Here is a 26,455-nt window from a genome sequence, read left to right as displayed (position 1 = left end):
TCCTGTACCTCCCTTTTTTTTCTTTCTGCATTCCCCCCATAAACTTGATAAAATGACTGTTTTACCTCTTCTTCCCCTGTGTTAGCTCTTGTACCCGAGGCAGCGCATCTTCCAGCGGTGGCGTGGCACCTCTTGTTACCTAAAAAGTTATGCATAAATTGTGCAAAATTCAAATTTTAGAATTGAAAATTCGCAAGTGATTGATTGGACAACAAAGTGTCAAGTTTTGACAGTGTTCGTACATAAGTGTAAAGTAAAAAGATTTACTGTCTTCCTGTATCTTCGTGACAACTGTTCATACCGATAGATTTCAAATATGTTAAATTGTTTGTATTTGTTGATTTGTAACCTATGAAAGTTAGAAAATAAATAGATTTCAAATATGATAATTAGGTGCAGGAGCCCCTCGCTCTTCAGTGACAAAATTTGTTAAAAGAGGTTGAATTGAGATATAATTTTTTATTAATTAACGATAAAAAATTAATACAAATTCTATTAAAATTATTCAAATTTAGAATTAAATTAAAAATTAAATAAAAAGTTTAGCTTTACATGTATCACCACGTTCAAAATCACAACGTTCAAAATCACAACGTTCAAAACACTGCTTAACGATTAAAACCATTGTATAAATATTTTAACTCAACTGTCAGCAGCACAAATACTGTATAACGTTTAGCTTTAATATATTACAATTTATTTTATATTATAAAAGTAATCTTAATTAAAAATAATAAAAACTGCTGCTTCAGTAAGCAATCAGTGCTTGGTTGTAATTTTATATTACGTTTGGTTTGCTCTTACTAATTCAATTTATAAAGTTATCTTTTTCCTCTAAATTATGACATGCTTTGCAATCAAAATATGAGATAAATTAATTTGAATATAGGTAATAGTTTCAACAGTTAAATATGAGTTAATAATATGGAAAGAATAAAGGATATAACATACTAAATATTGGTATAGGAAACATGTTTCTTCAAAGCATGACATAGATTTGTCTCTCAACCTTCAAATAATTCCTATATAAACATATAATTTGATCTTATGATTATGATCATTTTACAGTGACATTAACAATAATCTGACACCTTCATCTGATAAAACACTAAACAACGACACCTTTCAAATGAGACAAAATCAAGACATCACATTCAATATTGTTCCAACTTGATGCAGACCCTTAAGCTCAGGTTTATTTATTAACAACTAAAATTGCATAATCTATCAATTTCTATCATCACTTAATTATAATGAACAAAAACTGATGTTAGGTGAGTATTTCAGACTTTGATAGATCACGATAGCATGAGCTCTAGTTAATCACATATCTACTCATTTTCTTACAGACCATTAAAATGCTGCGTTCTATCCATCACTAACATATCCCTGTACAAGCTTTTGACTTACATTATATACAATGACAACAGAAAATTCAATAAATCCGAGCTACTTGCTTAGAAGAAGGTGGTGAGCAAATGCCTTGCCAAAGGGCCCAACATCAGAAAATTACAGAATAATTACACAAGTATTCAAGATTAAGAACTTCCCGAGCTCCAATACTTGATCTTCATCACCACACATCATATGCTATGCACTAGCCAAAAAAGAAGTTAGAAAAAACCATGAAATTCAACAGCTATTACATTATCTTCAATACCTTGACAAAATGTTCACATAGCAAGCACTTTCACAGTTCCACAAAATTTGGTGAAGTTGAAACCTTAGGAAAACCATGGTTAAGTCTGCAAAACCAATGTTGTCAGGAATGAGAGCCTGCAAATATACTATATATTACAAAAAGGCAGAAAACAAGGGAAAAAACCTACAAATAACAGTAAAGCAAACCTAACTAAAATTTCATAATCATAACATCCAAAACAACTCATAATAATAAGTCACACAATAGCCACCAGCTCCATCCGTACTATGACCTTGCCCAAAAAAAAGCCATTTTTCAGTTATTAAAAAGCTAACCAAAACGCTCGACCAGCATCAGAAATGGGGAAGATGTGAGAAGACAAGCACGAAACTCACAAGACAGTAAAAGAAAGGTCAAGGGGGATGGGGAAAGAAAATTGAATACAGCAAGGCAGATATGCAAGATAGCAGCCGGAATGACCTGCAAAAGGATTGACCACAGATGTGAAGGGCTTGACCAGGAGATGGGTCTGTTTTGGAACTTAGTATTTAAGACCAAAAACTTAAATAATACACCGAACATTTCTTGCTACTTGAATTGGAACTTAGTCACCTCATAATACTCGACTCTATCAAAAAATATATAAAGGTCTTGTGTATATAATATGAGTAAATAGCCGTAGTTGTTATCAATAAAGTGCTATGGTGCCCTAATCTATTGTTGGAAACTTAAAAGAAATCACTCTTGGCTTGTCACCAGTTAGCTGTCATAATTGCAGCATTGAAGGGAATGTGTTTAGCCCACACTGACAAGGGTTTAGCTTAAATAAAGCTTACAAGGCTTGGATATTCTTCAACCTGAAGTTTTTTTGCAGGATGAAATTAAGTTCTAAGCCCAAATTTTAAAATGGTAATAGAATCTTAGGTATAATGTTGGTTCACCTACATTTCTCATGCTCCAAGTAAATAAATAGCCTTGGGTGTTGGAAACTCCCCTTAATGGCAGTCTCTGCTAGCCTGCTGTTTGGGATATCTTTGAACTTCTTTAATTGCAACGTGAAGTTTAGCCTCACTTCAATTAGACATTTAACTTAAATAGATCTTACAAAACTTTAAAATCCTTATCTTATAAGTTGGTTTGGAGGAGTTAAGTTAGACCTAAGCCAAGTTCTAAGACCTACCTATTTGTAATAGGAAATTTCTGAAATGCAAGCTAACAAGCTGTCATCTCATAATTTAATAACAATTGTTTTCACACTGTTGACATATATGATTAGATGCCACTCTTGTACGAAACCAAATCTACAAATTAAAGAGAGACCACGAGAAACTAATTGTGTGAGATCTATTCAAAACATGGCCTGTTACAGCCTAATGTGACCATTTCACTCGTTGTGTTGTAGATTTTCCAATGATTTTCGGAAACTGCCACAATTACAATATTGTGGTTAGATCAAGTGATGTGTTTCACAATTGAAACCATGGTGTGGGGTTTATAACAAGGCCTCGGATTCTTTTGCTATAATGTCTAACTTTTGTTATGTGATTCTCCCGAGGTTCTTATGAATCAATATTAAAGCATTCCCCCATATCTCTCAGTTGCCATTGAGCAACGTGGGTAGTGACATTGGCATTGTAGTGTCTGTCGTTGATTATTAGTCAAAAGACCATTGTACAACCAACATGTGAGGGCACCAGCGCTGCAGAACAGAACATGGTTAGATGCTAGGAACCAATCGCAAGGAATGGAACTTAAGTCCTACATTAGAAATATAAGATTCTAATGTGGGGTTATCTAAGTGATCATGACTCTTCCAATATCAGCAACCCAACCCAATCCAAAATTAACCGCCACAGATTCAAGTTTTAGAAACTAGACCTGATGTATTTCATAGAAAAGTTCAAGCTACACATTCGGTGGCCACAGTTCAGTCCAATATCATAATTTTTTAAACAATAATGTATCAAAGATTTAATAACAACACGCCTAATAACATTAACTAGCTAATTATGTACGAAAAAGTTGTAATTTTGCTAAATCTGATCATTTTGGAAAAAATACAAAATAAGAATTTGTTGCTGACAATGGAAGAGTAATTGATAAGCAATCTAAATTGGCTACTAAATTATTTGGGAGGGGGGACTTGGGTTTTTGACAATTAAAGTCACAAGGTAGCAGGGATAAACGATGAAGTTATGCCATAAGCAAATAGTGGACTGTTTCAACAAAACATACGCAACATCTTTCTAATAGCAATTCTATGGAAGCTACAATATCTCTCTTCTGTGATGAATCACAAGTTGAATTGCTGAACTAGATGCAAAATACACAGCTAAGAATGTCTTGTATATTCATCAGTTGCTCATTAAGAAACACATGTCACACATACATTAAATCACCTCAAGCAATATTTATGACGTCTTAAATAGTAATCATATAAATTCCCTATCCACTATTCAGTTCCTGACACCTATTTTACTTTATATAGCCACTAGCATGTATGATATCAGTAAAGGAAATAACACCAAATCAATTCATATTCCCCTTCACTGAGAAATAAGATTAGTTTTCCCAAATCAAATAAGATCTAGAAATAAGATTAGTTTTCCCAAATCAAATAAACTTAAGCAACACAAGAATCAATTCCTCCATGTTTGCAAACTATACTGCAACAAAATATTCAAAACACAGGAAGTCAATCATCAACCTCGCTACAACATTTTTTCAGCATCCAAAGTACGCCTAGACATTTGAAATATCACAATACCTCTATGCATAAACTCACCATGATTCTAAGCATAAACTCACCATGATTCGGCACACAGTTTGCATCGGAGACAGAACAAAGTACCAGACACAAAAGTAAGATGCAATCAAAGGAAGATATTCGTGAAAACAATAAAGTAGAACGATAGAAATGGGCTTTACCTCAGTTAACCATGCGCAAAAATTGGCTTCAACATATTAGAAGTGCGTTAACCTTTTAGAACTATTCAGTTACATATAGAGAGCTTCCCTGTCCACTCATCAGCTACGCCGTAATCAAGGCTGAGCTCTCTCATGGGAGGGATATTCTCCATTGCAAATAGCATAAGGTGTGGGAACATCAAATTGTTGTGATCATACAGAACAAACTGAACCAAAACATTTGGAGATGAACTATGGCTCATATAACAAGCAACATTCCTCATAGTCGACACATCCAGAGAAAAATCTAAAGGAGGAATAGATGGATATGATGGACGCACATATTTTGGATCTACTTGAGACAAATCCCCCATTCCGCCCATCTTTCTGAAAACCTATTGGGATATATCGAAGAGTCACCATTCATTGCAAAGAGTTGCGCCTGCTCCCTAGTCAAAACAACCCCAGAAAACTCGCATATAAAAGTACCGGCTTGAATAAGGTCCAGAGACCTAACACCCCAAGATGTCTGCAGGGACCTAAACACTTCCAATCTATATTTCAGTCCCTTCTGCGAAACACGATTACGACACTGAGAAGGACAAGAACAAAAAGGGCCACATTCAAAAATCAAAGGCTTCCCTTTCACAAGATGTCCCTGCAGAGTGTAAGGAAAATCACCCCCATTTTTCATAGCACAAAAGCATCCATCACCACAACCATTCACACAGTCACAACCAGTAACATTCCCACTCTGATGAAACACAAACTGTGGAAAACTTGTCCTGGCAAGATACTCATAGTTAAGAGGATCTCGATCATCATCTATGTCGTTAAAAAGTCGAACAGGAACATTCTCCTTCTTGTTGGACATATCAGCAGAAAGACAACGAACAGTATTCGATTCCATTTCATTCCTCCTAATACTCCTAGCTTCCTTCAAAATAGCACTTCCCATCTTAGCCTGCCCCTCAACCCTGGAAAGCCTAAACTTGTAAACCCCAAAACCAGACCTCCCCTTATCAAACAAGCACTGAGTAATCTTATACACTCCATCATACACATACACCTTACCAGAAGCAGAAGCACTCCCCTCATACCTCATCCCACGAATAACCCTCACCTCCACACCGTAATGCATACTCCTTTCCAATGCAAGGTTCCCTGACTCCAACTTCTGATCAGCAACCTGCTTAGACGAATTCTTCCCCTGCCCTCCATGACCAGTGTAGAATATATGCTCACCCTTATCAGAATCATCCTCGTAACCCCCAGAAACAATCACACTGGTGGCTATAGGCTCCCCACTGGAGCTCATACTTGCAGGAAGATAATCAATGCCAGCCTGTATCTGACCGTGCAACCCAAGCACACACAACTCCATCCTGAAAAGGAACAAATCCCCCACCAAAATCCCAGGGATCGCCCCAACGATTCGCTTCTCCCGGTTCAGCCACAGTCCACGCTCCCGCATCAGTCCAGCAGCTCGCAGGTCCCCGCGGAGACGTCGAGTCCGGCCCTCCACCACTTTCTCCTCTTCCTGCTCCTCCTTGATTCCGCCTCCCTTGCCGCCTCCCTCGCCGCTGCCGCAGCCGCCAAGGCAGGCACCCGCCTCTCCTCCTCCACAGCGGTATACACGCGCACCGAGTCGTACACCAAGCGCGTGCGCCTCACCGTCTCCCGCAGCTGTGCCTGTTCCCTCACCGACAGACCCATTACCCGAACCAGCTCCTTCTGCCGGCTCTGCTTCCGCGGCGGCGCAACGCTCACCGTGAGGTCCTCCACGGGGACGATCGCTCTCGAGGCGTCGCTGGTGGAGGACAACGAATTCGGGTGTTCCTGAACCGCCGAATGGACATCCGCAGCAGGAAGGGGGTCGGAGCATGTGGGTGAAGCAGGTTGAGGTCCGAAGGAGTAGGGGGGAAGGACGACATTGGTGGGTCCGAAGGCAAGGTGGAACAACTCGGTAACTCGGTTGAACTCAGTGAATAGGTCGAGTTCGTCTCCGATATCGTCATGGTCAGAGGCCCAGAAGGGTTCGGGTTTGGGAACTAAGAGTGCGGGTGGCGAATGTGAGTTAGGAGGCGGCGGCGGAGGCGGTGGAGGCGGCGGTTGTTCCGGTTGTGAGATGGCATTGTTAGTTGGAGTGTGGAAAGAGAGAGAGGAATCCATTTGGCAGAATTAATGGAAGTAATTATGGGCGTGTGGGTATAAAGAGAAAGATAAACAACGTTGGAAAGAGTGCAAAGTGTGTTATTTCTATTATTACGAGTTTGAGTTTTAGAGATGTCACAGAGACTGAGTGACATTTGGAAAACAAAGCAAGCGCTTTTCTCAATACAACTATTCCAAATGCTTCTTCCTCTGTTTTTGTTCGGTTGGACTTAAACAGTGACATCTTCGACTAAAGTGTTTACACTTTTCAACCTTTCACAACATAAACAACACAACATCATTTCTTCTATATTTATATTTTTCTATTTTTCTATACGTATGTATATTTGCATCACCATAAGATATTGAAATTTATAAATTTTCAAGCTATTGTAGAAAATCAAGTTTTTGATGTAAAATTATTTTAATTTTACTTTACATTTTTTAAATTATTTAGTATATTAAATTATTTATTATTTTTCTTATTTTATCATTTGAATTAAATTGCTTATAACTTTTTTTTGTTTATTTATTTACTTTTTTTTAATTTATACACCTTTCTTTATTTTCTTTTTATGCACCTGATAACTATTTTTAATGTACTCCGCATGTGTTATGCTGAATTCAATTATTTTAATTTGTTACTTTGTGATGTGCGGTTTCAATTAATGGCATGAACAAACTCTTTTTCTCGCGAAAATGGAAAAATAACTTTAAGTTTTTTATTTTTCTCTTTCAATAAGAGATTAATTTTGAACTAGAAAAATATTGTGTGTGGGATTATTTCACTACGTAAAATTGGTTTTATTAAAAGTATTTGAATTACGTTTAACTTTATCTTGATAGAATCACCTAATATTTGTTTTGGTATTTAGAATTAATTCTGTGATAATTTTATCTTAAAAAAAATATCTCAGTGGATTCACGAAAGAAATTGTGTGAAAAATATTCTAAATTTCAACTTCTAGAATTGGGAATTTGGGTTAAAATTTACGAATAATTTGTTAACACGTGTTCCTAAACAACCATTGACCTCACATTTTAAGCTACGAAACAAAAAAAAATGCATATTTTTTAAAAAAGTTTATAGATTTTTAACTTTTGCATATTATTATTTGACTTTGTGGTTCGAGCTATTTATCTATTTAGTTATGTAGTTTTATATATCAAACTTTAAATGAGTCAAATTGATAAGTAAAGATGGTGAAATTTTTTACAGTTAGATTTAACAAATACAAGCTTTTCAAGATTATTTAATTTTAAAAAATAAATATTAATAATATGCTTATTTATGATTACCATTTTCATTATTAAATAGAAAGAATTCCATGTTAATTATCAATTATAATTTTGACCGTGCCAATAATCAACGTTAGATTTAACCAGAGAAACTACCAAAGAGTTACGAATGTTTATTATTTCCATTATCTTAACATCTTTTTGGGATGAAAACAATAACAAGTTTTAGATAGTAATCATTGATATTAATTACGACGAGAAAAAAATATCAAATTATGTGATTGTAACAACACACAGCAAACACTATGCCACCACTGAACAGGTGACAGTTGAAGATGCCGTATCACTGCATTTATTTATCTCTCTAATCTGTTTAACACTGCATATTCAATATCATTCTGTTGTTTTGATTTCAGGGTAGAGTGTACTCTGCAAACATAATATAAACAAGGTTAACTAAGCACATAAGGTGTTTGTTGAAATGAAGAAGCACACAACACAAAATATTAAAGAATCAATGCATTCAAAATATGAAACGGATGAGAATGAAGGTGAAGTGGGTTGTGTTAACTTACTTCCACATTTCTTTCCTGCAGGACGGTTCTTGATGTTGCATCTCTTTGGAATGGTGATAGCAGTGGCAAGGTTGATCTTAGCTTGTTTGGCCAGAGGTGACAACAGAACAGCACAGAGACATTTTGGAGCAGTTCTGAGCAAAGCACCAACTCTTGCACAACATGTCAAAGGAACCTTGGCCTTCACATTATTAACAGCACTCAGGCAAGGGCTGAGACTAGCAGCTGCAGACCCTATAGGGGTCTTTCCACACTCACCAGCACCCTCAGCCACCAAAATCAACACCTCTGATGCCAACACAAAAATCAGCACTGCCACAAGGGAAATAGCTCTACCTCTACCTTTCAACCCTCTCATCTTTTTCTTTCAGAATCTGCTTACACTGATCACTCAATTGTATAACAGTTATTTGAGTTCCATGGACCAATATCACCATGTTTATATAGAATTCTTAAAGGGAAAAAGGAGTGTGACATTAACATTAGTGGGGTGGTTGTGGCCTTGGGATATTCAAGAACTAATAATCATGCTTCTGCTAGAAGGTTCACTCTCCACAACGAGCCTATGTGTTGTTATGGCTTGTCATGAGTGTGAGCTTATTAGAGACACTGCCATGGCATGGTAGATTGGTAGGTGGGTGTGAACACAGAAAAAGTTGCTAGAAAAAAACTTTGATGCACTAGGGCTGCCACATAATTTGCTCCACTATGCATGCTTCACACATAAAACAACTACACCTGGCTCTTTGCTTTTTTTCTTCTTTAGCAGTATGCATCATCCATTTCTACTTCTTCTGCATAATGGTCAAAGAAATTCGACAAATTTTATTGGTAAAGCTGGGTTTTTAATGATAGTAAAATCATTCATGGAGTGTTCAGAGTGACGTAATTGCATGAGAGAAATGTAGGTGGTAAATAAAATAATACTACTCCACTCAAAGATAAAAAAATATTTTTTTTTGCAAAAAATATATAAAAAAAGCTAATTAACTTTTATAGCAATAAAATTTAATTAGTATAATTAAATTCTATATATTTTAAAAGATTAAATGTAATCCCAATATTAATTAAGGATAAGTTTAGAACGATGAGAAAAAGTAGTAAAAAACTGTTTGTATTAAATTTATTTTATTTATTTGCTATAATGATAAAATTCGTGTTAAATCGAAACAAAAAGTAAATTGTTAACAGATAAATGTAAGTGATTCTTGGGATAATTAGGATAATTTATCTTAATGCGTTATGGGTGAGTTAATGTTGTACACGTTATTATATACCAGAGGTTCCTTTCCCAATTCATGTATTCCATTTCGACTAACGTAACAAAAATGGTTTTGTTTAGAGATGTTCCTTACAAAAAAGGAAAATCAATCTAAATAATTAATAACAAGAAAAAGAATTGAAAACTTTCAGATTCTTTTTACAGTAAAGCAATGGGATTTAGTTTATAGTTTGGATTATTATTCTTATTATTATTATTATAACTTATTATGTTCAACTTAAATTTGATTGAGGTAGCTATTTTTAACCCCTTTTGATATCAAAAAAGGTTTCATATGATACAGGTATATAGTTAGTTGGAGTAAAATATACGGAATAGGTTAAAATTCACTAAAAGTTAAAGTTTTGTTTTATTGATGAAAATTGGATCTGATTAATTCAAAAATCGAGATTATGAAAATTATAGGTAGAGAAGAGTAATTTATTACGACTCTAAGATCTAGAAAATACTTAAAAAGTAGAAGTAATTTTTATAAATAGTATTTGAATATTTTATTATTTAAAAGTTCAAGTTATAAATAAAAATAAGTTGATTTTCAGTTTTATTTTATTGCACTACCATTTTTCTAAAAATTGATTTTTATCTTTTTTTTTAATATTCTAGCTAATCTACACATAAGATTAAAATAGGAAGTTTGGAAGAGAGTACTATCATTTTAGTTTATAAGAATTTTCATCAAAATAAATTTATTTTTTGGTTTTTTTTCTTAAGTCATTTCTAAAAATCTTGTGTGCATAGGATGATTTGTAATTACATATAACTCAAAAAGGTTCAAAATGAATCTTTGTCGGTCTATTATCACTAAGATGTGTTTATATAGTTGATATGAATTTTCTTTGTATAAGTAAAGTATTTTGTGAGATTGAGTCGATGAAACTTATTTGAGTTAGAAATTCAAGTCTAGGTAGGGAAGCTAGTTATTTTGTTATTTCTTTTGTTATATTATACCTAATTGAGTTGTGTGAATGAGAATTTGATGGAATGTGATAGGTAATTATAGTGTTTGTTATAGAAAATGTTAGCGATAAAGATGATTGTTGTTAAATAATGATTGAGATGTGAAATTGAACATATATTGTATGTGATTTAGAAACAATTTGAGACCGTGTAAATGTTATGTTGGTTAAATTGGCTCTCGGTGCTATGTTTTAGAACTGAACTAGACTTGTTATAACTAATTTAAGAGATTAAAAACTCAATTTAAGCTAAGAAACAAGTTTGATATACTTATCAAATTTTCTTGGTTATGCAGGCTCGTTGAGTGGGTTGGTTAGTTGTTGAGAAAAAATGAAATTTTAAAAATTTAGAGAGCTCAGGTTGCATTACTCTTTGGGTGAGATTTTGGAGAAAAGCTTCTGGAGGTCCTACTCGCTAAGGGAGTAAATCATTTGCCGAGTGAAAATACTTTAATAAAATTCCAAAGAGCTAAGGTTGTTGGGTCACTAGATGAGTTTGGTATCACTGAGCAAAAATTATCTTTCCCAATACTTGCTTGTTGGCTGAGTCAATTCCCTCACTAAGCAAAAATAATTTACTTAAAGTTCAAAAATTCAAAGGAGATTCATTGTTGAGCGAGCCAAGTATTCACTAAGCGAGCACGCCTCTAAGCGCGACTCACTCAGCGACATGGGGAAGGTTGTTTAGAAAACTCTCAAGGTTGTCTTGTTAGACGAGCTTGTATGCCTTTTGAGTGAGAAAGAGAAAAATTATGTTTTTAATCATGAGATGAAAATGTATGAGATATGTGGGGTCAAATAGAATCAATGATCATAATCTATTGAAAGGTGTGTGAGGTCAAATAGAGCCAGAGGATTAGGCAATAATCTACTTGATCTTATATATTTTTATGTGTGATGTAAATGTGGTTATTTTCAAGAAGAAAATGCAACGTTAAATGGTTATAGGATGTACATTGAATGGAGAATTTAATAAACATTGTTTTGTATATACTAATTATTAGATCCACATAAAGGAAGATAATTAGTTAGGTGATGAAACGACATTTCCTGTGACTTAGCTTATGGTGTGAAAAAAGAATTGAGTTTGATAAGTCACAAGAAAATTTACTTTATCATATGAGTTGAGGGCTCAATTCTTGATATATAGAATTCTGTACGAGTGGAAGATGATGTGATTAGAGTAGAATCTCGAAATTTAAATAAATATGAGTTTTAAAAAAGTATAATATAATGTTAGTTATTATTATTGACGAATTTGAATGATTGTTGACTGTGACTTACAAGATTTTTTGATGTCTAAAATGATCAATTCATAAATTTATATGTTATTACAAAAACATATTAACTTACTTTCTTTTGTAGATTGTAATTTTCTAATCGTTATAATAGTGTTATATAAGAATAAAGGATGGTGCAGGTGGAGTGGAGTATCCAATGGTGAGACCCAGGACTATAAAATCATGTGAATATTTGTATTTTAAATTTAGTTGATGAATTAAAGTTTTATATTTTGAAGAAATTATCTACGGGAGAAAGTAAATACAATATATATATATATACAATTAAATGCTATATATATAGATGATTAGTGAAAAAAATTAGTATAATATATATAATTGCATAATAGTAACGTTACAACGATCAAAGTTATTTTTCACAATCGTGTATCTTTATTTTTAATCTTAGGAGAAGTTGAGAAGATTGTGTCTTTTAAAATATTAAGTGCATTATTGGAAAAATATAATAAATTCATAAGGGTAAAAAAATATCATCTAACAAAACTCTCGTAAAATTCGAACATGAAAATCAGAAAGAGAATATTAGTATTGTTGTTCGTCAATTTTATCGATTTATTATTCAAGTTTTTGTTTTATATTTAGTATTTATTTTACTTTGTTTATTTAATTTCTCGACATATTTTTACTTTTTAATATTATTTTATGTTCATGCTTTGAGTGTTTTTTTCTTGTTGATTTCTGTTTATTATTATTTTACATTTAAAGTTTATTAACTTTAGAATTTAGTTTAAATACATATTTTCATCATATATATATATATATATATATTATATATATTATAATTTTTATTATCTTTTTATTCTTTTCATTTTAATATAAAATGAATTGTATTTTTTATGTATATTAAAGATCAAAATATTATATAAAAAAATGTTATAATAAATATATTAATTTTAGTTTAAGTCCTATTTAACAAAAATGTTTAAAACTACTTCAATGCATTAAATTAATTTTTTTTTCAAATTATTAGTTGAATTTAGTAAAAAATTGTTTGCCAAGTTATTTTCTGAAACAATCTCACATTTTTTATAATCAAATTCTCATAAAGAATCTATTCAATTAAAAAAAGTTAAAGGTTTCGTAATTTCTTCTTTCGTTTTCTTAAGGTTTATTTATGAATTTAGGCCACACACTTTTATAAAGAAAAGTTATACTTAAGAGTGAGAAAAAACTTACAATTTTTTAACAGAAAAAATAAATATAATTAAATAAGACAATTGAAATGTTGAAACTAAAATAAAAAAATTGTCAAAAACAAAATAAAAAACTATTAATACGAAACCTATATAATTCAAACAATAAAAGAACCTGGAATTGGGTAAAAACCTTTTCCGTGAAAAATCATTAACCGAGCAGAGAAATCTTCAAGAGATTAAGATTTTTCTTTATTGACTGTCAATGGAAGGGTCTTTTACTTTTGAAACTCTAAAATGTTAAATTGTTTTAATTTTGAGTTTATGGTATATTAAAAAAGATTCCTACAATACAGTGTTTTGATATAAACATGATTGAATCATTCAGGTATTAAGAATTTATTTTGTTATATTTGAGGGTGCATAATTTTTTAGTCTACTCATCACTCGAGTTCTATAGAAATAGAGTCAAATATAAATGTATTATGGATATTTGATTGTTGATATAGGATATTAAATATTATATTAATGGAGATGAATGTCATTTTTATATAATATGTTTTGATTATTAATATGAATTGTTATGTTCACTAATTTATCATGTTTTTTGTTTGGTTTGTAATTTGTTTATCTACTGTAATCGCTCGTATGTTATGTGAACAACTAAAGATAAAGAAGTTAGTAAGAGAGTGTGTGACTTCAGAAGATTTAAGTACAATCAATAAATAAATAAAAAAAAAAAATAATATATATATATATATATATATATATATATAAATTATTATGTTTAATATCTTAATTGTGATATTTAATAATATTGATATACTAATATCGGATGTTACAATATGGATGCTTTATTCCCTAAAATTAAAACTAAAAAGAAATGAAATTATTTTTTATTTATTAATAAAAACGAGAAACTCATTATTAACGGTTCTGTTTCTTAAATATTATTGAGCCATATGAGCCAGGGAATTCTACAGTTTAATGACTTGACTCATTTATTTCCATCACAGAGAACAGACCATTGATTTTACAAAATTTTGATGTCTAATTAAATTAGTACCTCATTTTACTCACTATATCTTCTTCGAAAGAATGGTACAAACATCGAACCAACTCAAACTTGTGATACAATTATGAAAAATTATACTTTGAAAACTCAAATCACTTTCTAAAGAAATCATGTCAAATAATTTCTTATAATTTAATATTATATTAATTTTTTATTTTTTATTATGTATGCATAGATGTTACTATTATTATTTCAGAATTTCAATTGAACAAAATTATAATATTATATTTATTTAATAATCGTTAACGTATTACTCCTATTCAATTAAAGTTTTACTGTAGTTGAATTATTGAGACTTGAAATTTATTAAAAATTAATCTTCTTTTAAAACGTTAAAAAAAAAAAGAGTTGGCCACACTAATAGGATAGTTTTTTGAGTGAAGTTAGGTTTAATTAAAAATTGAACATTAATGAGAAGCAAATGTTTGAGTCTACTTGTATTGCTAAATCTAGTAATAGAATGGAATGTTGAAAATTAATTTAGGAGGTGAATGAGATTATGTACAAAGAAAAATAATAAAATGGAGAAAGAATGTTAGTTGGAGACTAGAATGGACTAACGCTATGAGCGAGTTTTAACATGCATTCAGGCACAAGGCGTCTCCTTGGAGGAGCCTCTGCATCTCTGGCACGGGCCTCAGCATCACCAGCGTGGATATATCCTACTAAATCTTCAAACATGTCATCTTTTCCACCTCTCATCGGATCCTGAAATGTATAACCATTTCACATCAATGCCTGCTTATTGAAAAATGGTAGAGTTGTCTCGGCAATAAAGAAAAGGAACAGATTTATCAAAATCTATGAGAAGCAGAGTGACCAAATACCTGTAGAAACACATCTGTATGAGTCTTCCCATCGTACATAATTGCTTCAGCCGTCACTCCAACTCTTTTAAGAGTTTCAGCAAATGATTTACTGTATAAAATAGTATGTTAGTCAAAGTCTAGCAGCGAAAACATCCGAATTTTTTTTAAAGAGGATGCTTCAATAGGAAGACAAGCGAATTACTTGCACTATAATGACAATTCGCTGCTACATAATGTAAATACCCACCATTCAAAGTGGTAAATTTCTTCTAGTAGCCCATTGAAGGATATACAGGATTAAAGCCTACTTTATAACCCATGCAAAAGCATTACATGCGCACATTTCAACTTAACCTTTTAAAAAACGGGTTCTAACAGTTTAACCAAGTTTAGTACGTAAGAAAACATTCTTGCTAGAATATTTCTTAAGGTTCAATTAATTCTAAATAGATTTGGTCATATAACAGCAATAGCTCTTCACTCACAGCTTTGTCGCTTATAAATGCTTACAATGTAACTTTGTTACCATTACGTATTTCCATTTCCAACCTCACACTTCATCAGTATTCACTCAATCAAAAAACACACTTAAACAACCACATAAGGTGCAATCTTTTCCTAAAGGTTCAAAGAGCTTAAACAACCACATAACTTGAGAATGCCTTTTCAATTTCTGAAGTTCGTCAGATACCACAGAAAATCCCGTAGGTTTTTGAATGCTTGTTATACCTTATGTTGATCATTAACAGCGCACTTATAATAGTATGCCCATTTTGACAGTAATGAACTCAAACGTCATACGAGAGCAGATAAGTATGGAGATATACCCAAAAAATTAAAACAAGAGAAATGGATAAACTAATTCCAGGAGATAATTTAAGACATCAAATAGTACGATATTGATATTGTGAGATCTCCTCGTACAATTGAACTTAATCACCACGTTACATCACTTACATAATTTTTTTTCTTTCTATACTGATTGTTTGCTGAAATCTAGTTTCAGGGGGACAAGGAACTGACATAGGTCGTTTCTGTGCTGTTTCTTCTACGTGCTTATCAATAACTTGAAGTTAAAGTAAGATGCTCATTAAAAACTAAATCATTCAGTAATTATCTGTCACTACGCTCCCCAAATAAGGTCATCTAGGCTATCTCGGCAAAACTAAACCACGACAATTCAATAGGACACTCAATATATACTCCTGTTTTCTATTGTTACAAAATATTTAGAACGGGCGGACACAAACCTGGCATCTGATGGTATTGAATAATCCCCAGTCCCATGAAAAAGCACTACAGGAGGTAGTAGAGAATTGACATTTCCAATGTTTGGATCTTGAACCATTACTTCTGGAGAAAACCGTCTCAGGGATTCCTCCCCTTCCATTATGCTGTAAGGTAGAGGTAGTCATTTGAAAGTCTAATACAGCGAAAAGCAGGGAACTGAACATTAACTCACTTGAAGATGAATGAAGTGTGTACCTTAGAAAGATGGACCGATAAAGACCCCTACTGTGGAAATGATCTACTAGGTTAAATAAATTATACCTGAATTGATTTAAGAAGGAAATACAGAAAATAAATTATGTTAATCTTAGTGTTAAGTCAACTATCATTGGTGGGAGCTGCAAGGTAATATAATAAACAATCTCATATCATATAACATTGCATTTACCATAAGAAACAAAATCAAACCGATAATTGGAAGAATTAGTAGACATTACATATCTTCTGGAGACATTTATTTCTGCCATTATAATTTGAAAAGATTAAATCCATACATGATCAACTTGAGCTACATTATATTCGGTAACATGTACAACAGTGTAGCACTCCTATATTACTAAAACAAAACGCTTTTGGAACATATTACAATCAAAATTTACATTTTTAATATTTGTAGAACAACTGGTTTTGTAACATATCACCATTAAAATTTGCATTTCTAACTTAGTAGAACTTTGTAAAATATCACGATCAAAATTTCCATTTACATCATGAGATCTTTCACGAACCAAACAAACAACAACAATAGCCAAAATTGTTAGGTGAAAACACGAGCGACCTTTATTACATATCTAACAGACTCCCTACTCTACGAGTCCTTGAGCTTAAAGAGACGTTAATGCGCAGACTCCGCTAATTCTTAAATTCAACTTCCGATTTTTTTAGAAGAATTGAATTGCAAAGATCAAACCCTAGATTGGCAATTTTAGTTCCTGCTTATCAGGATAAAACAGATCCTCCTATTTTGTTTTCATAAGTGCAGACATTAGTTCCGTCATTCCTATTTTGGGTATCTCTACTATCTCATATCTGTAAGTTTGTGTTACCAGTTAGGAGATATTGTCTGTCCTCTCACTTAAGCCTAGATAAGTGTACAGTTGTTGCCCTAGTTCCCTATTTGTTCTACCATCTTGTAACCAGTCAAATCAAGGAAAATACAATATTTTCTGCAAGGTAGCAAGGCACAATATGATGACCCATCCTTGATTTCAAACTCCATTTCGCACCATTCATAGCAAACGAACAGCAGTTTGAAGAAGGGTACGGTGACATAGCTAGCCTGATTGTTTCACCTAGTCTTCCGTTCATTGGCCACAAACTGAAGGGACAAAACTTCATTCAAAACAATCATTTATTTTTCCAAGGAAACGAGGAATATATCGCCCGGGATGAAAAAAAGTGGAGAAAGTTGATCCCAACAATAAAGAAAGAAAAGAAAGAAACTTGGTATTGAAGATTATTAGATGTCTCCACATTGGGTAGGAATGTCAACCAAAATAATCCTTACAAATGGGTACCCTTGAGAAAGCATTTTGGATTGAGTTAGATGGAATCAAATTTGAATATGATATCGAAGTCTATCCCGCATTGATGTTAAGTCACTGTAGATGTCCAATCCTGTGTGAGAGGTGTGTTTGTAAGACTTAAATAATCCCTTGAACATAATTCATGGGTAACTCAAGTTTTCATTATGTGACAACATTTTGTAAGAATTTTTGTGGCCTTAAGTGTTATCCCTAGGTCTATTCTATTTTGAATAACGATATATATTTTTAAACATTGATAGTGTTTATATGATTATATTTTGCTTGACCAATGTTTTAATTATAATTTCGTATATTGCAGCTGTGTCAAAAGTGTATGCGCCAAGAAGCTCGATTTCTTAAATTAAAGGTGCATGTCATCTCATATTTATCATTTTATGATAAACTGATGGAATAGTGGAATTCTTTTGCTGTTACTGTTCTGTGGCACTCAATCATAAATTATATTATTTAGAAACCAGTTCGTTTTCTTTATATCTGAGGCCTTCAGAAAGCAAATTGAGGTCCCTAAAATTTTGTTTGTTCCAGCAAACTTGCAATCATGTTTGACGATACTACAAATATCATATATTTTTACTCTGAATCTGCAGTGTTTATAAATACATATGTTTATTGAAGTCAAAATACAGGACATTTTGGTCTTGCTTTGTCTTTAAAAACAGTTTCCTGATTTATAAGATTTATTTGTCCTTGAACACATTTGATAGTGTTTGATTGCTCGAATCAAATTTATTTTCCAAAAATTTGCCTCCTGAGCACTTGAGCAAAGCACTTGAAAAAATACAAGGGAATGAGAGACCATCTCTGAGTTGTTTCTTTTTTTTTAAACACTTATTTTGTAAACAATTTTCAAAACCTAATAGATTTTGGATTTGAAATTGCCTACTGAGTAGTGTGGAATCGTTTCAGAAAGGAATCTTTTAAACACAAAATAAGCAGAGAATCAAACAAATCTTAAGATCTTACTCTTGGTTTGCATCCGCAGTCACTATATGCCAGCAAAGTTGAAGTGCAGGACTATAAGCTTCTTTGCTTGGCTGCTGTTGAAGTAAGAGATCAAAAGTTCACTTTAGTTGGAATTCTTGGTAGCTGGTGGGACTTTGCCACATTTACAATTTTGGGAAGCATTCTCTTTTGTCAGAAACAGAATTGAAAGTATCTTGGTGAGAACAACTTAACCAGGTTAGACTGCAAATTTAAAATTAGCATCCTATATTGCTCCATTTCCAATTCGTTTTGTGATGATGTTAAGTTAATCATTTCCGTTTTAGGGAGTTGTTTTGCCCCCTTCTGGAGTTTCAACTAAACCATTGAAGAAGAAATGGGAGAGAGGAAGAATAGATGAACGATGAAATAGACTCAGTTAAATAGTGTTAAACACGAAATGTCTATGCTAAAAGCTCATCCCTTATTGTTGCTTAATGATTTTCACATGCAAATTTCCATTCCTTGTCTTGGTTCGTTTTTTTTTTTGTGCAAAATGACGAGAATGAAGATAGAATCTAAGGTTTAATGCATTGTACTCAAATCTTGGACAGCTAGTAAGTTTCAAAAGTCATATCTTTGTAAGATATCGACATGTCAAGTTTTGTCGGACTCAGCCCCTAGCTTCCCCTGTCACTCTTTAATATTTGAAGTAATTTGAAGTTTTAGTTTGAAATTTTGTCATTTTACAAAAGAAAGAAAGTGTTGTTTTCTAAAATTTTACTATTGTCTTTCAATATATATTGGGCAGAATAAAAAAAAGTTATAAAAGAATTATATATTGATAAATATATATTTTTTCTATTAAAAACATTTCATGATTCTTTTTACCCTTATACATTTCTTCCAGTGAATTCTTTATAACAAGTGTTATTTATAGATAAAAATCAAAGTTTTTGGTGTACTAAATAACTTTTCTTCTAACATTTTTAACAATGCTTAAAGGGTTTTTCAATGTAGATTTCATACATTTTTTATGTGAGAGTAACTGCATTTAAGGATCGTTAATTCCAATCTTTATACCATTTTGTTTCAATTTTAGTTCTCCCTTCTCAAGTACTTTATGTAAAACATATTATATAAAAAAAAGTTGAAACATTCTTATATAAGGTTTAAAAAAAACATCAAGAGAATGATTGTTTCTTCAAATTTGTACACACTCAATGGGAATTTAATTTTAGTTATTTTAATTTTAGTATTATGTAAAAATTAACTAATCTTAATTACATTTAAGTTAATATAAATTAAGTAATACATATTATCTCAAGAAAAAAAAAAGGAAAATGAGAAGAATGGAGAAACAGCAACAAGAAAAAACTAGGGAATAAAATTCTCAAGATACGTTTAATTTTTTTTCCTATTACTATAACTTCTTAATGAAAAAAAAAGGGAAAAAAACAAGTGAATAAATAAATAACATAATTTTTTTTTTCTATTAAAGTGTTTTTAATGCGAATATGATTTATATTTTATAAAAATAAATTTAAGCAGACCTAAGTTAAAAAAAGAAGATATGAATTGTCCAATGTATAAAATGGTATGCAATGATTTAGAGGTATATAATTAGTGTGCTTTTTTAATCAATTAAAATTAGGCTGATTTTTTTGTCCTTATGATGTTATAAATTAAATTATTATCTTTTTGTTTTTTTAATTTTATATTGTTTTATATATTTTCATAGAAACTTGTGCTTTTAAAGCAAAACCAAATAATACTAGTGATACAATGGAAATAAATATTCGAATATAACATTTTTACTGAATTATATATTTTTATTTGACAACATTGTATGTATGTAAGTACAATTTCTTTGAGATTATCCATTTAAAATGTCATGAATTTAGCACCATTATATTGTTTATGTAGTCTAGTATTAAATTTATTTTACTTTGACAGAATAACTTTTACTAATTATTAAAATTTATCTAAAGATACCATATAGAAAACACTTCTTAGAATATGGGAATATAAAGTATTCTTCTTTTTAATTAAAAAGAATCATTATTAGAAAAAGAGAGTAAAAATGAATATATACAAAAATATACATATTACATATATAAAAGAAAAATCTCTGTTAAACTATATACTCAATGTCCAACCAGGTCATTGTAATTTACTTGTTTAGTATGATGAAAAGTCTCTGTTGGAAAATTTCTTGCTCTTCTCGGTTACTATGAGGCAATTTGAATCCATATTGAAGATAAAACTTGATATAACTATCCTTTTCTTTTTGGTAGGTTAGCTGAGGGAATATAAAAAAAAAATGGAATTTTGGGAATCAAGCTTCCAAAATTGTTTCTTCACTTTTGCATGGTCTAATTAAGCTGCATGAACTAGAAGACTGAGAGGGGCTATAAGACACACCAATCTTTTGAAATGTGTTTGATGAGGAGTTATCCATGCTAAAACCCAAAGGAGCTGTTTGACTGAGTAATCTAGAGTTCAAAAATGGAGGTTGTTTTGGTATAGGCACATCCAAATTTGAATTGCTTAACATGCAAGCAACTTGAGCCATGGATGGCCTAAGGGAAGCAGAAGCTTGTGTGCACAGTAATCCAATTTGAAACACCCTTGATGCTTCTCTTTCAGGAAACTCATCTCCCAAGCATGGATCTACAGCTTCAGCCAATCTGTTTGATTGGTAAAGTTTCCAAATCTGGTGCAGAACAACAATCATTCTACATCAGTAATCACAAACAATGAAGTATTTATATGCAGTTGGAACAACAACACTTTCATACTCTATTTGCACTTATCATAGAACATAAGCACTTTTCTGTGTTCTGATTAACTTTCCTAGAAGAATATTTAGAAGAAAAAAAAACAGATAAGTTAATTTGTTTTCTTTTCTTTTCTGAGAAGTATTTCTGAGAAGTTTATGTGAGCAAATTCTAAGTCCTTGAGAGAGCTTATAAAAATAACTTATGATGTATCAGTTAATTACTTTCATTTATTTGAAGAAGTTCATATGAAAGTTAATCATATTTGTTTTTAATCACAAAAACTGTTGAGTTTATCAAGGAGGAGGTTTACTCAAAAGATATGATACCAATAAGATTTGAGTCCAACCACATAAGGAATCGACATCACTCTCTGTTCAAAACCTTAAGATAATAGATCTTCACCTTTATATACTTTTTTATTTCTATCCACTGTGGAACTTAGACTAGCACTTGAAATTCTAACAGAAACAACTTTATACCTTAGCATTAAGATTATAAACACTAGTTCATTCAACAAGGGTTTAATTAATCTTTATGCAGTTTAGGCACTAATCTTACTGTTTGCAAAAGAGAATCAGAATCCTCACGGAAGACATTGTTCTTCCTGCCACTTGCAGTCTCTAGAACAAGCACTCCAAAACTATAAACATCTGCTTTATCTGTAAGTTGTCCTTGAGTAAGATACTCAGGAGCCATGTAACCTCTGCTCCAAGAAATGGACAGAAAAAAAAGAACTGGTGTCACTTAAAACCAAGAAACCCGTTAACAAAATGCATAAAAACTACACAGTTTCAATTATCAGCTCATGCTTTTTTCTTGAATGGTTTCTTTATATGATAACAGTGTTTTCCTATTACAATACATTACATATCATGAAGTGATATGCACATTTGAAAATGTAGGTTTGAACCTTGCATGCATGATGTGATGTGATAAAGTCAAAGACTCACAGTGTTCCAGCAATTCCTGTGCTTAGATGTGTTTTATCAGCACCGAAACACCTTGCAAGACCAAAATCTGCAATCTTGGGGTTGAGATTCTCATCAAGAAGAACATTGCTACTTTTGATGTCTCTATGGATTATTCTTATTTCAGAGCCTCCATGAAGATATGCAAGCCCTTCTGCAATTCCAACAATTATTTCAAACCTCTGCTTCCATTTTAGAATCCTTGTTTTGTCCTTTTCTGCAAAGCAAATTAGTGTATCACCTTACTGAAACTGCACATAAGAATTTGATTTTCTCTTGCCCTTACTTCACTATTTGCATCAAAGAGGTTGATCTTATGAAATCAAAAAAAGGACTAATTCTTATGAAAAACAAAACACCATGTATATGACACTTTCATAAATAAGGGATTAAAAAAGAGATTTTAATTTGAGGGGCAAAAATAATGAACTTGTATGAAATCTCACCCCATCCGCGTAAGAAATTGACATTACTCTCTACTCAAAACCTTAAGACAATGGATTAATGGGTTTTCACCTTTATATAATTCTCTAATTTTTCATTTCTATCGAATGTAGGACTTGGATTCACGGATTCCCAACAAATTAACTAGATATTTAACTCAAGTAAGAAACTAATTGAAAACATAGCACGATATTTTCATTAATAGAGAGAAAGGGTACCAAAAATGAAATGGTCTAAGCTCTTGTTAGGTAGGTATTCATACACAATGAGGCTCTCAGGGCCTTCAATGCTGCAACCCAATAGCTTGACAAGGTTCTTGTGATTTATTCCACTGATTAAATTCACTTCATTGAAGAAATCATCCACCCATTGTCTATTATTGAAGATCAATCTCTTAACAGCAACATCTTTCCCGTTTGGGAGAGTCCCTTTGAACACAGAACCAGCTCCTCCTTGGCCTATTTTTCTTGGAGTGCTAAAATAATCCGTGGCCTTCTCAAGAGTTTCATATTTGTAATTCAAGCTAGAATTCTTCAAATAAGAGGGAATCTCAATGAAGTCTTTTTCTGATTGGATCAGGAGAATATGAAATCCAGCATCAGAAAAATTAACAGACAATCATTCTAAATAGAGAAATGATATATATATATATATATATATATATATATATATATATATATATATATATATATATATAATATATGTAATTGTTAAGACAATAGTGTTCTACAGAACTTTACTTTTTCTCTTTTTGGTGAAGGCCACATAGGAGACTAAGAGAGAGAGAACTACAACAACTGCAGCCAAGATTGAGACTGCTGTAATGATGGTTCTTTTTCTAGAAGAATCTGAAAAATGAGAACATGGACAATGGCATCAACATGTGTGTAAAATAAATGACTAATATGAATCTGTCATCTATGAATTAAAATCTAGGAACTGTTATGGTAGTGTCTGAAATGCTGCATTTTTGTCACAATGATAGAATAACAAATTCAACTCCATCTTCTTTCCCTTATCATGTATTCTATAAGCAGTGGAAGTATTGAAAGTGCATGATAGAAGATTTTGATATGAAAACTTCAAACTAGTACAATACAACACTCTTACCATCTCCATCACCATGTTCACCTCCTTGATTGTAGAACTTAACAGTGGAATATCTCAAATAACAGCCAGAATTCAAGGCCCTCCCTTCCTTCTTAGGCAAACACCCTCTAACCTCATTTCCAGCTTTCTTCAAGCAATCACCACACCCTTTTTCTCCAACAGTTTTCCAGCACTGTGCCAAAGCATAAACTCCCTCACCTTCTCCCACTGCAAACCCTCTTCCCTCATTCACTGCCACCCTCACCACATTCTCAACCACTTTCCCAACACTCTTGCCAAACACCACCTCAGCCTCACCAGCCACACCACCATACTGTGTGGTGCAGTTCACTGTATCCCTCAAAGGGTCAGTGTCCTCAGAGTAGAAACTGTAGTTATCATAGCGAAGGAAGCAACCATCAAGGTAAATGTGACCAGAAACGGAAGGCACGCAGCGAGGAAGCTTGGTGCGACTGGCTGCAAAGCACTGAAGACAATCAATATTGGAAAGATCTTGGAAGCACTGTGCCAAACCATAGATCGGAGAGGTTGATGACGGTTCCTCAGAATGAGTGCCCCAGTTGTTTTTGCTCACAAGCTCTTGAAGCCTTCCCATTTCTTTGGTGAAAACAGGGACATAGTTACCACTTGGTGATGCTCTGTGAGTGCCACAGTACAACCCCACTTCAGAGATTCTTGGATCAGACACTGCTGAATGTGAGAAACACAAGAGGGTGGCCACTGCCAAGATAACAACATCAAAAGCTGCAATCTTGCACTGGTTGCTGTGACATTTGAAAGCCATGATGCTTGTTATCAAATCCTTCAAACTGGTTTGGTTATGTTCTTGATTTCCTACTGATTCTTTATATTGCAGAAAAACAAGACTAATAATAATACAGTCACATGTGTCTAATCTTTGATATTGCTGAAAATTATAGACAAATACTACTGATGCTGTCACATTTGCGTAGTTTTGTCCTTATCTTTGATTGATACAGTCACAAATATGGTTGTGATTGATCACTCAGACTTAAAAAATCTTCAAGTTGCAGCTTTTGATTGTTTTTATAAAGCTTTCTTGTTGATGTTCTGCAAGAAATTGTCGAGTCTTCTTCTTGTTGTGTGTTTTCTGATTTTGAGTGAAAGAAAAGGCAATGAGAGAGACAGAGATAGAGAGAGAAAGTTTGCGTGTTTTTGGCACCTTTGACTTTTCCTTGTTCTTGTGTTACTGTCATCGTTTGCTTCAGTTTCTAACATCATCACTGTGACAGCATAGTCACTCGTGGAATGTTCAAACCAAGCACATCAAACATTCATTATTAACAATGGTTTCTAATATATAGTATCCAAGGTTTTAGATTTTCTGACATTTTTTTGGTAAATTTACTGGGAATTATATAAAATTGTTCAAACAATAAGTAAAATCCATAAGATTTTGCAATTTTTAATAAATTGTAATCAATAATTACGGATATATTTATTTTTTAAAATAATTATGCAATTTTTTAATATTTAATTAGTAATATGACTGTCAAATTTTCTCCCTTTCAACTAAATTTTGCCTATATATATAGGGTCAAGAAAAAGAGATTTTATAGTTTGTGGTAAATAAAATAAGACCATTTGTAAATTTACATAATTATGTGATTATTTTTCAATTGAGATATTGTAAGATTATTTTTTTATATAGAAATGACAAAATTATGTTTTTAATTTGATAGAAAAATTATCTTATTAAAAAATAACTTTAAAAGCATATAGATGAATAGTAAATTATGATTTTTATTTACTAATTTATTTAAATTAAAGTCAAGTACTACTGACAAATTTAATTTAGTTTTTCTTCTAGAAAAAGGGAGAAAAATCGTGTAAAAGCTTTTATGGAGTTGTCAAAGGGAATATTGCACTTTTTTTAAGATATTGATTTGACTCTTCAATACACTTTCGAAGTAAACAGAAATGATTGGTGATGAACCATGATAATTATCTAATACAAACGTGTTTTCTCCTTTTAAATATAAAACATAATTTTTTTTTTGTTTTTTGGCTGTCTTATTTTAATTTTTTTAATTGGTGCTTATATTAATAATTTGAAGTGTCTTTAATTAATTTTATTCATAAATTATAAATGGTCTTTTTCACTACATATTAAAGAATATAGTTTAAAAAACAAAAATTCTATTATTAGTATAAATTGTTTAATGATGTTTTTCGGAAAATAATTCAATTTTAAACAAATTTAATGCTACTGACTTAACTAATTAATCAACTTTATTATGATCATCTTTATTGCAACTGAGGTCAATCTTTTTTGTCAACTATTTATTTTTAGTGTTT

The 26,455-nt window shown here is 32.1% G+C and overlaps 5 protein-coding genes and 1 long non-coding RNA gene across 8 annotated transcripts; 1 reads left to right on the top strand and 5 right to left on the bottom strand.

Annotated features, from left to right (window-relative positions):
* Window positions 1-1,254: 1,254 nt before the first annotated feature.
* On the bottom strand, window positions 1,255-6,097 carry LOC128193571 (histone-lysine N-methyltransferase family member SUVH9-like). The gene is given in 3 exon segments (XM_052867325.1): window positions 1,255-1,776; window positions 4,571-4,919; window positions 4,922-6,097. Coding segments are annotated over 2 exon segments (1,386 nt in total). The 5' UTR covers window positions 6,024-6,097; the 3' UTR covers window positions 1,255-1,776; window positions 4,571-4,635.
* Window positions 6,023-6,921, bottom strand: LOC128193505 (histone-lysine N-methyltransferase family member SUVH9-like). The gene has a single exon (XM_052867101.1). The coding sequence runs from the start codon at window positions 6,719-6,721 to the stop codon at window positions 6,023-6,025; it is 699 nt and encodes a 232-aa protein (XP_052723061.1). The 5' UTR covers window positions 6,722-6,921.
* Window positions 6,922-8,246: 1,325 nt separating this feature from the next.
* On the bottom strand, window positions 8,247-8,910 carry LOC128193570 (non-specific lipid transfer protein GPI-anchored 15-like). Its single transcript, XM_052867324.1, has 2 exons — window positions 8,518-8,910; window positions 8,247-8,371 (listed from the first exon to the last, which is right to left on the bottom strand). The coding sequence occupies exons 1-2, from the start codon at window positions 8,873-8,875 to the stop codon at window positions 8,355-8,357; spliced, it is 375 nt and encodes a 124-aa protein (XP_052723284.1). The 5' UTR covers window positions 8,876-8,910; the 3' UTR covers window positions 8,247-8,354.
* A 5,807-nt stretch (window positions 8,911-14,717) lies between these two features.
* On the bottom strand, window positions 14,718-16,712 carry LOC128193569 (isoprenylcysteine alpha-carbonyl methylesterase ICME-like). The gene is made up of 4 exons (XM_052867323.1): window positions 16,559-16,712; window positions 16,324-16,467; window positions 15,092-15,182; window positions 14,718-14,972 (listed from the first exon to the last, which is right to left on the bottom strand). The coding sequence occupies exons 2-4, from the start codon at window positions 16,461-16,463 to the stop codon at window positions 14,811-14,813; spliced, it is 393 nt and encodes a 130-aa protein (XP_052723283.1). The 5' UTR covers window positions 16,464-16,467; window positions 16,559-16,712; the 3' UTR covers window positions 14,718-14,810.
* A 1,379-nt stretch (window positions 16,713-18,091) lies between these two features.
* On the top strand, window positions 18,092-19,289 carry LOC128193568 (uncharacterized). Its single transcript, XR_008244891.1, has 3 exons — window positions 18,092-18,256; window positions 18,893-19,089; window positions 19,179-19,289. It is a non-coding gene; the product is annotated as an uncharacterized LOC128193568 (long non-coding RNA).
* Window positions 19,290-20,875: 1,586 nt separating this feature from the next.
* On the bottom strand, window positions 20,876-25,408 carry LOC108345088 (cysteine-rich receptor-like protein kinase 42). 3 transcript variants are annotated; one of them, XM_052867320.1, is made up of 6 exons: window positions 24,137-25,402; window positions 23,767-23,874; window positions 23,245-23,592; window positions 22,565-22,799; window positions 22,173-22,317; window positions 20,876-21,547 (listed from the first exon to the last, which is right to left on the bottom strand). In XM_052867320.1, the coding sequence occupies exons 1-6, from the start codon at window positions 24,918-24,920 to the stop codon at window positions 21,170-21,172; spliced, it is 1,998 nt and encodes a 665-aa protein (XP_052723280.1). In that variant the 5' UTR covers window positions 24,921-25,402; the 3' UTR covers window positions 20,876-21,169. The 3 variants fall into 3 exon arrangements, with proteins under 3 accessions (XP_052723280.1, XP_052723281.1, XP_052723282.1); XM_052867321.1 differs by lacking the exons at window positions 20,876-21,547; window positions 22,173-22,317 and having other exon boundaries at window positions 22,561-22,799; window positions 24,137-25,406; XM_052867322.1 differs by lacking the exons at window positions 20,876-21,547; window positions 22,173-22,317 and having other exon boundaries at window positions 22,615-22,799; window positions 23,289-23,592; window positions 24,137-25,408.
* Between the last annotated feature and the right edge of the window lie 1,047 nt (window positions 25,409-26,455).

The sequence above is a fragment of the Vigna angularis genome, chromosome 8 (genome assembly GCF_016808095.1).
Source record: "Vigna angularis cultivar LongXiaoDou No.4 chromosome 8, ASM1680809v1, whole genome shotgun sequence".
Lineage (NCBI taxonomy): Eukaryota > Viridiplantae > Streptophyta > Magnoliopsida > Fabales > Fabaceae > Vigna > Vigna angularis.
The sequence above is the reverse complement of the archived record's forward strand: the minus strand, read 5'-3'. Positions and strand labels throughout refer to the sequence as shown.

What these genes read in the sequence shown, in the direction of transcription:
- LOC128193569 (XM_052867323.1), bottom strand. Translation starts at nt 16,463, where the DNA reads ATGGAAGGGGAGGAATCCCTGAGACGGTTTTCTCCAGAAGTAATGGTT. An exon ending in TCAATACCATCAGATGCCAG is followed by an intron (nt 15,183 to 16,323) that starts GTTTGTGTCCGC and finishes TATTTTATACAG; the next exon opens with TAAATCATTTGCTGAAACTC. An exon ending in ATACAGATGTGTTTCTACAG is followed by an intron (nt 14,973 to 15,091) that starts GTATTTGGTCAC and finishes TATACATTTCAG; the next exon opens with GATCCGATGAGAGGTGGAAA.
- LOC128193505 (XM_052867101.1), bottom strand. Translation starts at nt 6,721, where the DNA reads ATGGATTCCTCTCTCTCTTTCCACACTCCAACTAACAATGCCATCTCA.
- LOC128193570 (XM_052867324.1), bottom strand. Translation starts at nt 8,875, where the DNA reads ATGAGAGGGTTGAAAGGTAGAGGTAGAGCTATTTCCCTTGTGGCAGTG.
- LOC108345088 (XM_052867320.1), bottom strand. Translation starts at nt 24,920, where the DNA reads ATGGCTTTCAAATGTCACAGCAACCAGTGCAAGATTGCAGCTTTTGAT. An exon ending in CTTCACCAAAAAGAGAAAAA is followed by an intron (nt 23,593 to 23,766) that starts GTAAAGTTCTGT and finishes TGATCCAATCAG; the next exon opens with AAAAAGACTTCATTGAGATT. An exon ending in CTGATTCTCTTTTGCAAACA is followed by an intron (nt 21,548 to 22,172) that starts GTAAGATTAGTG and finishes GTTCTGCACCAG; the next exon opens with ATTTGGAAACTTTACCAATC.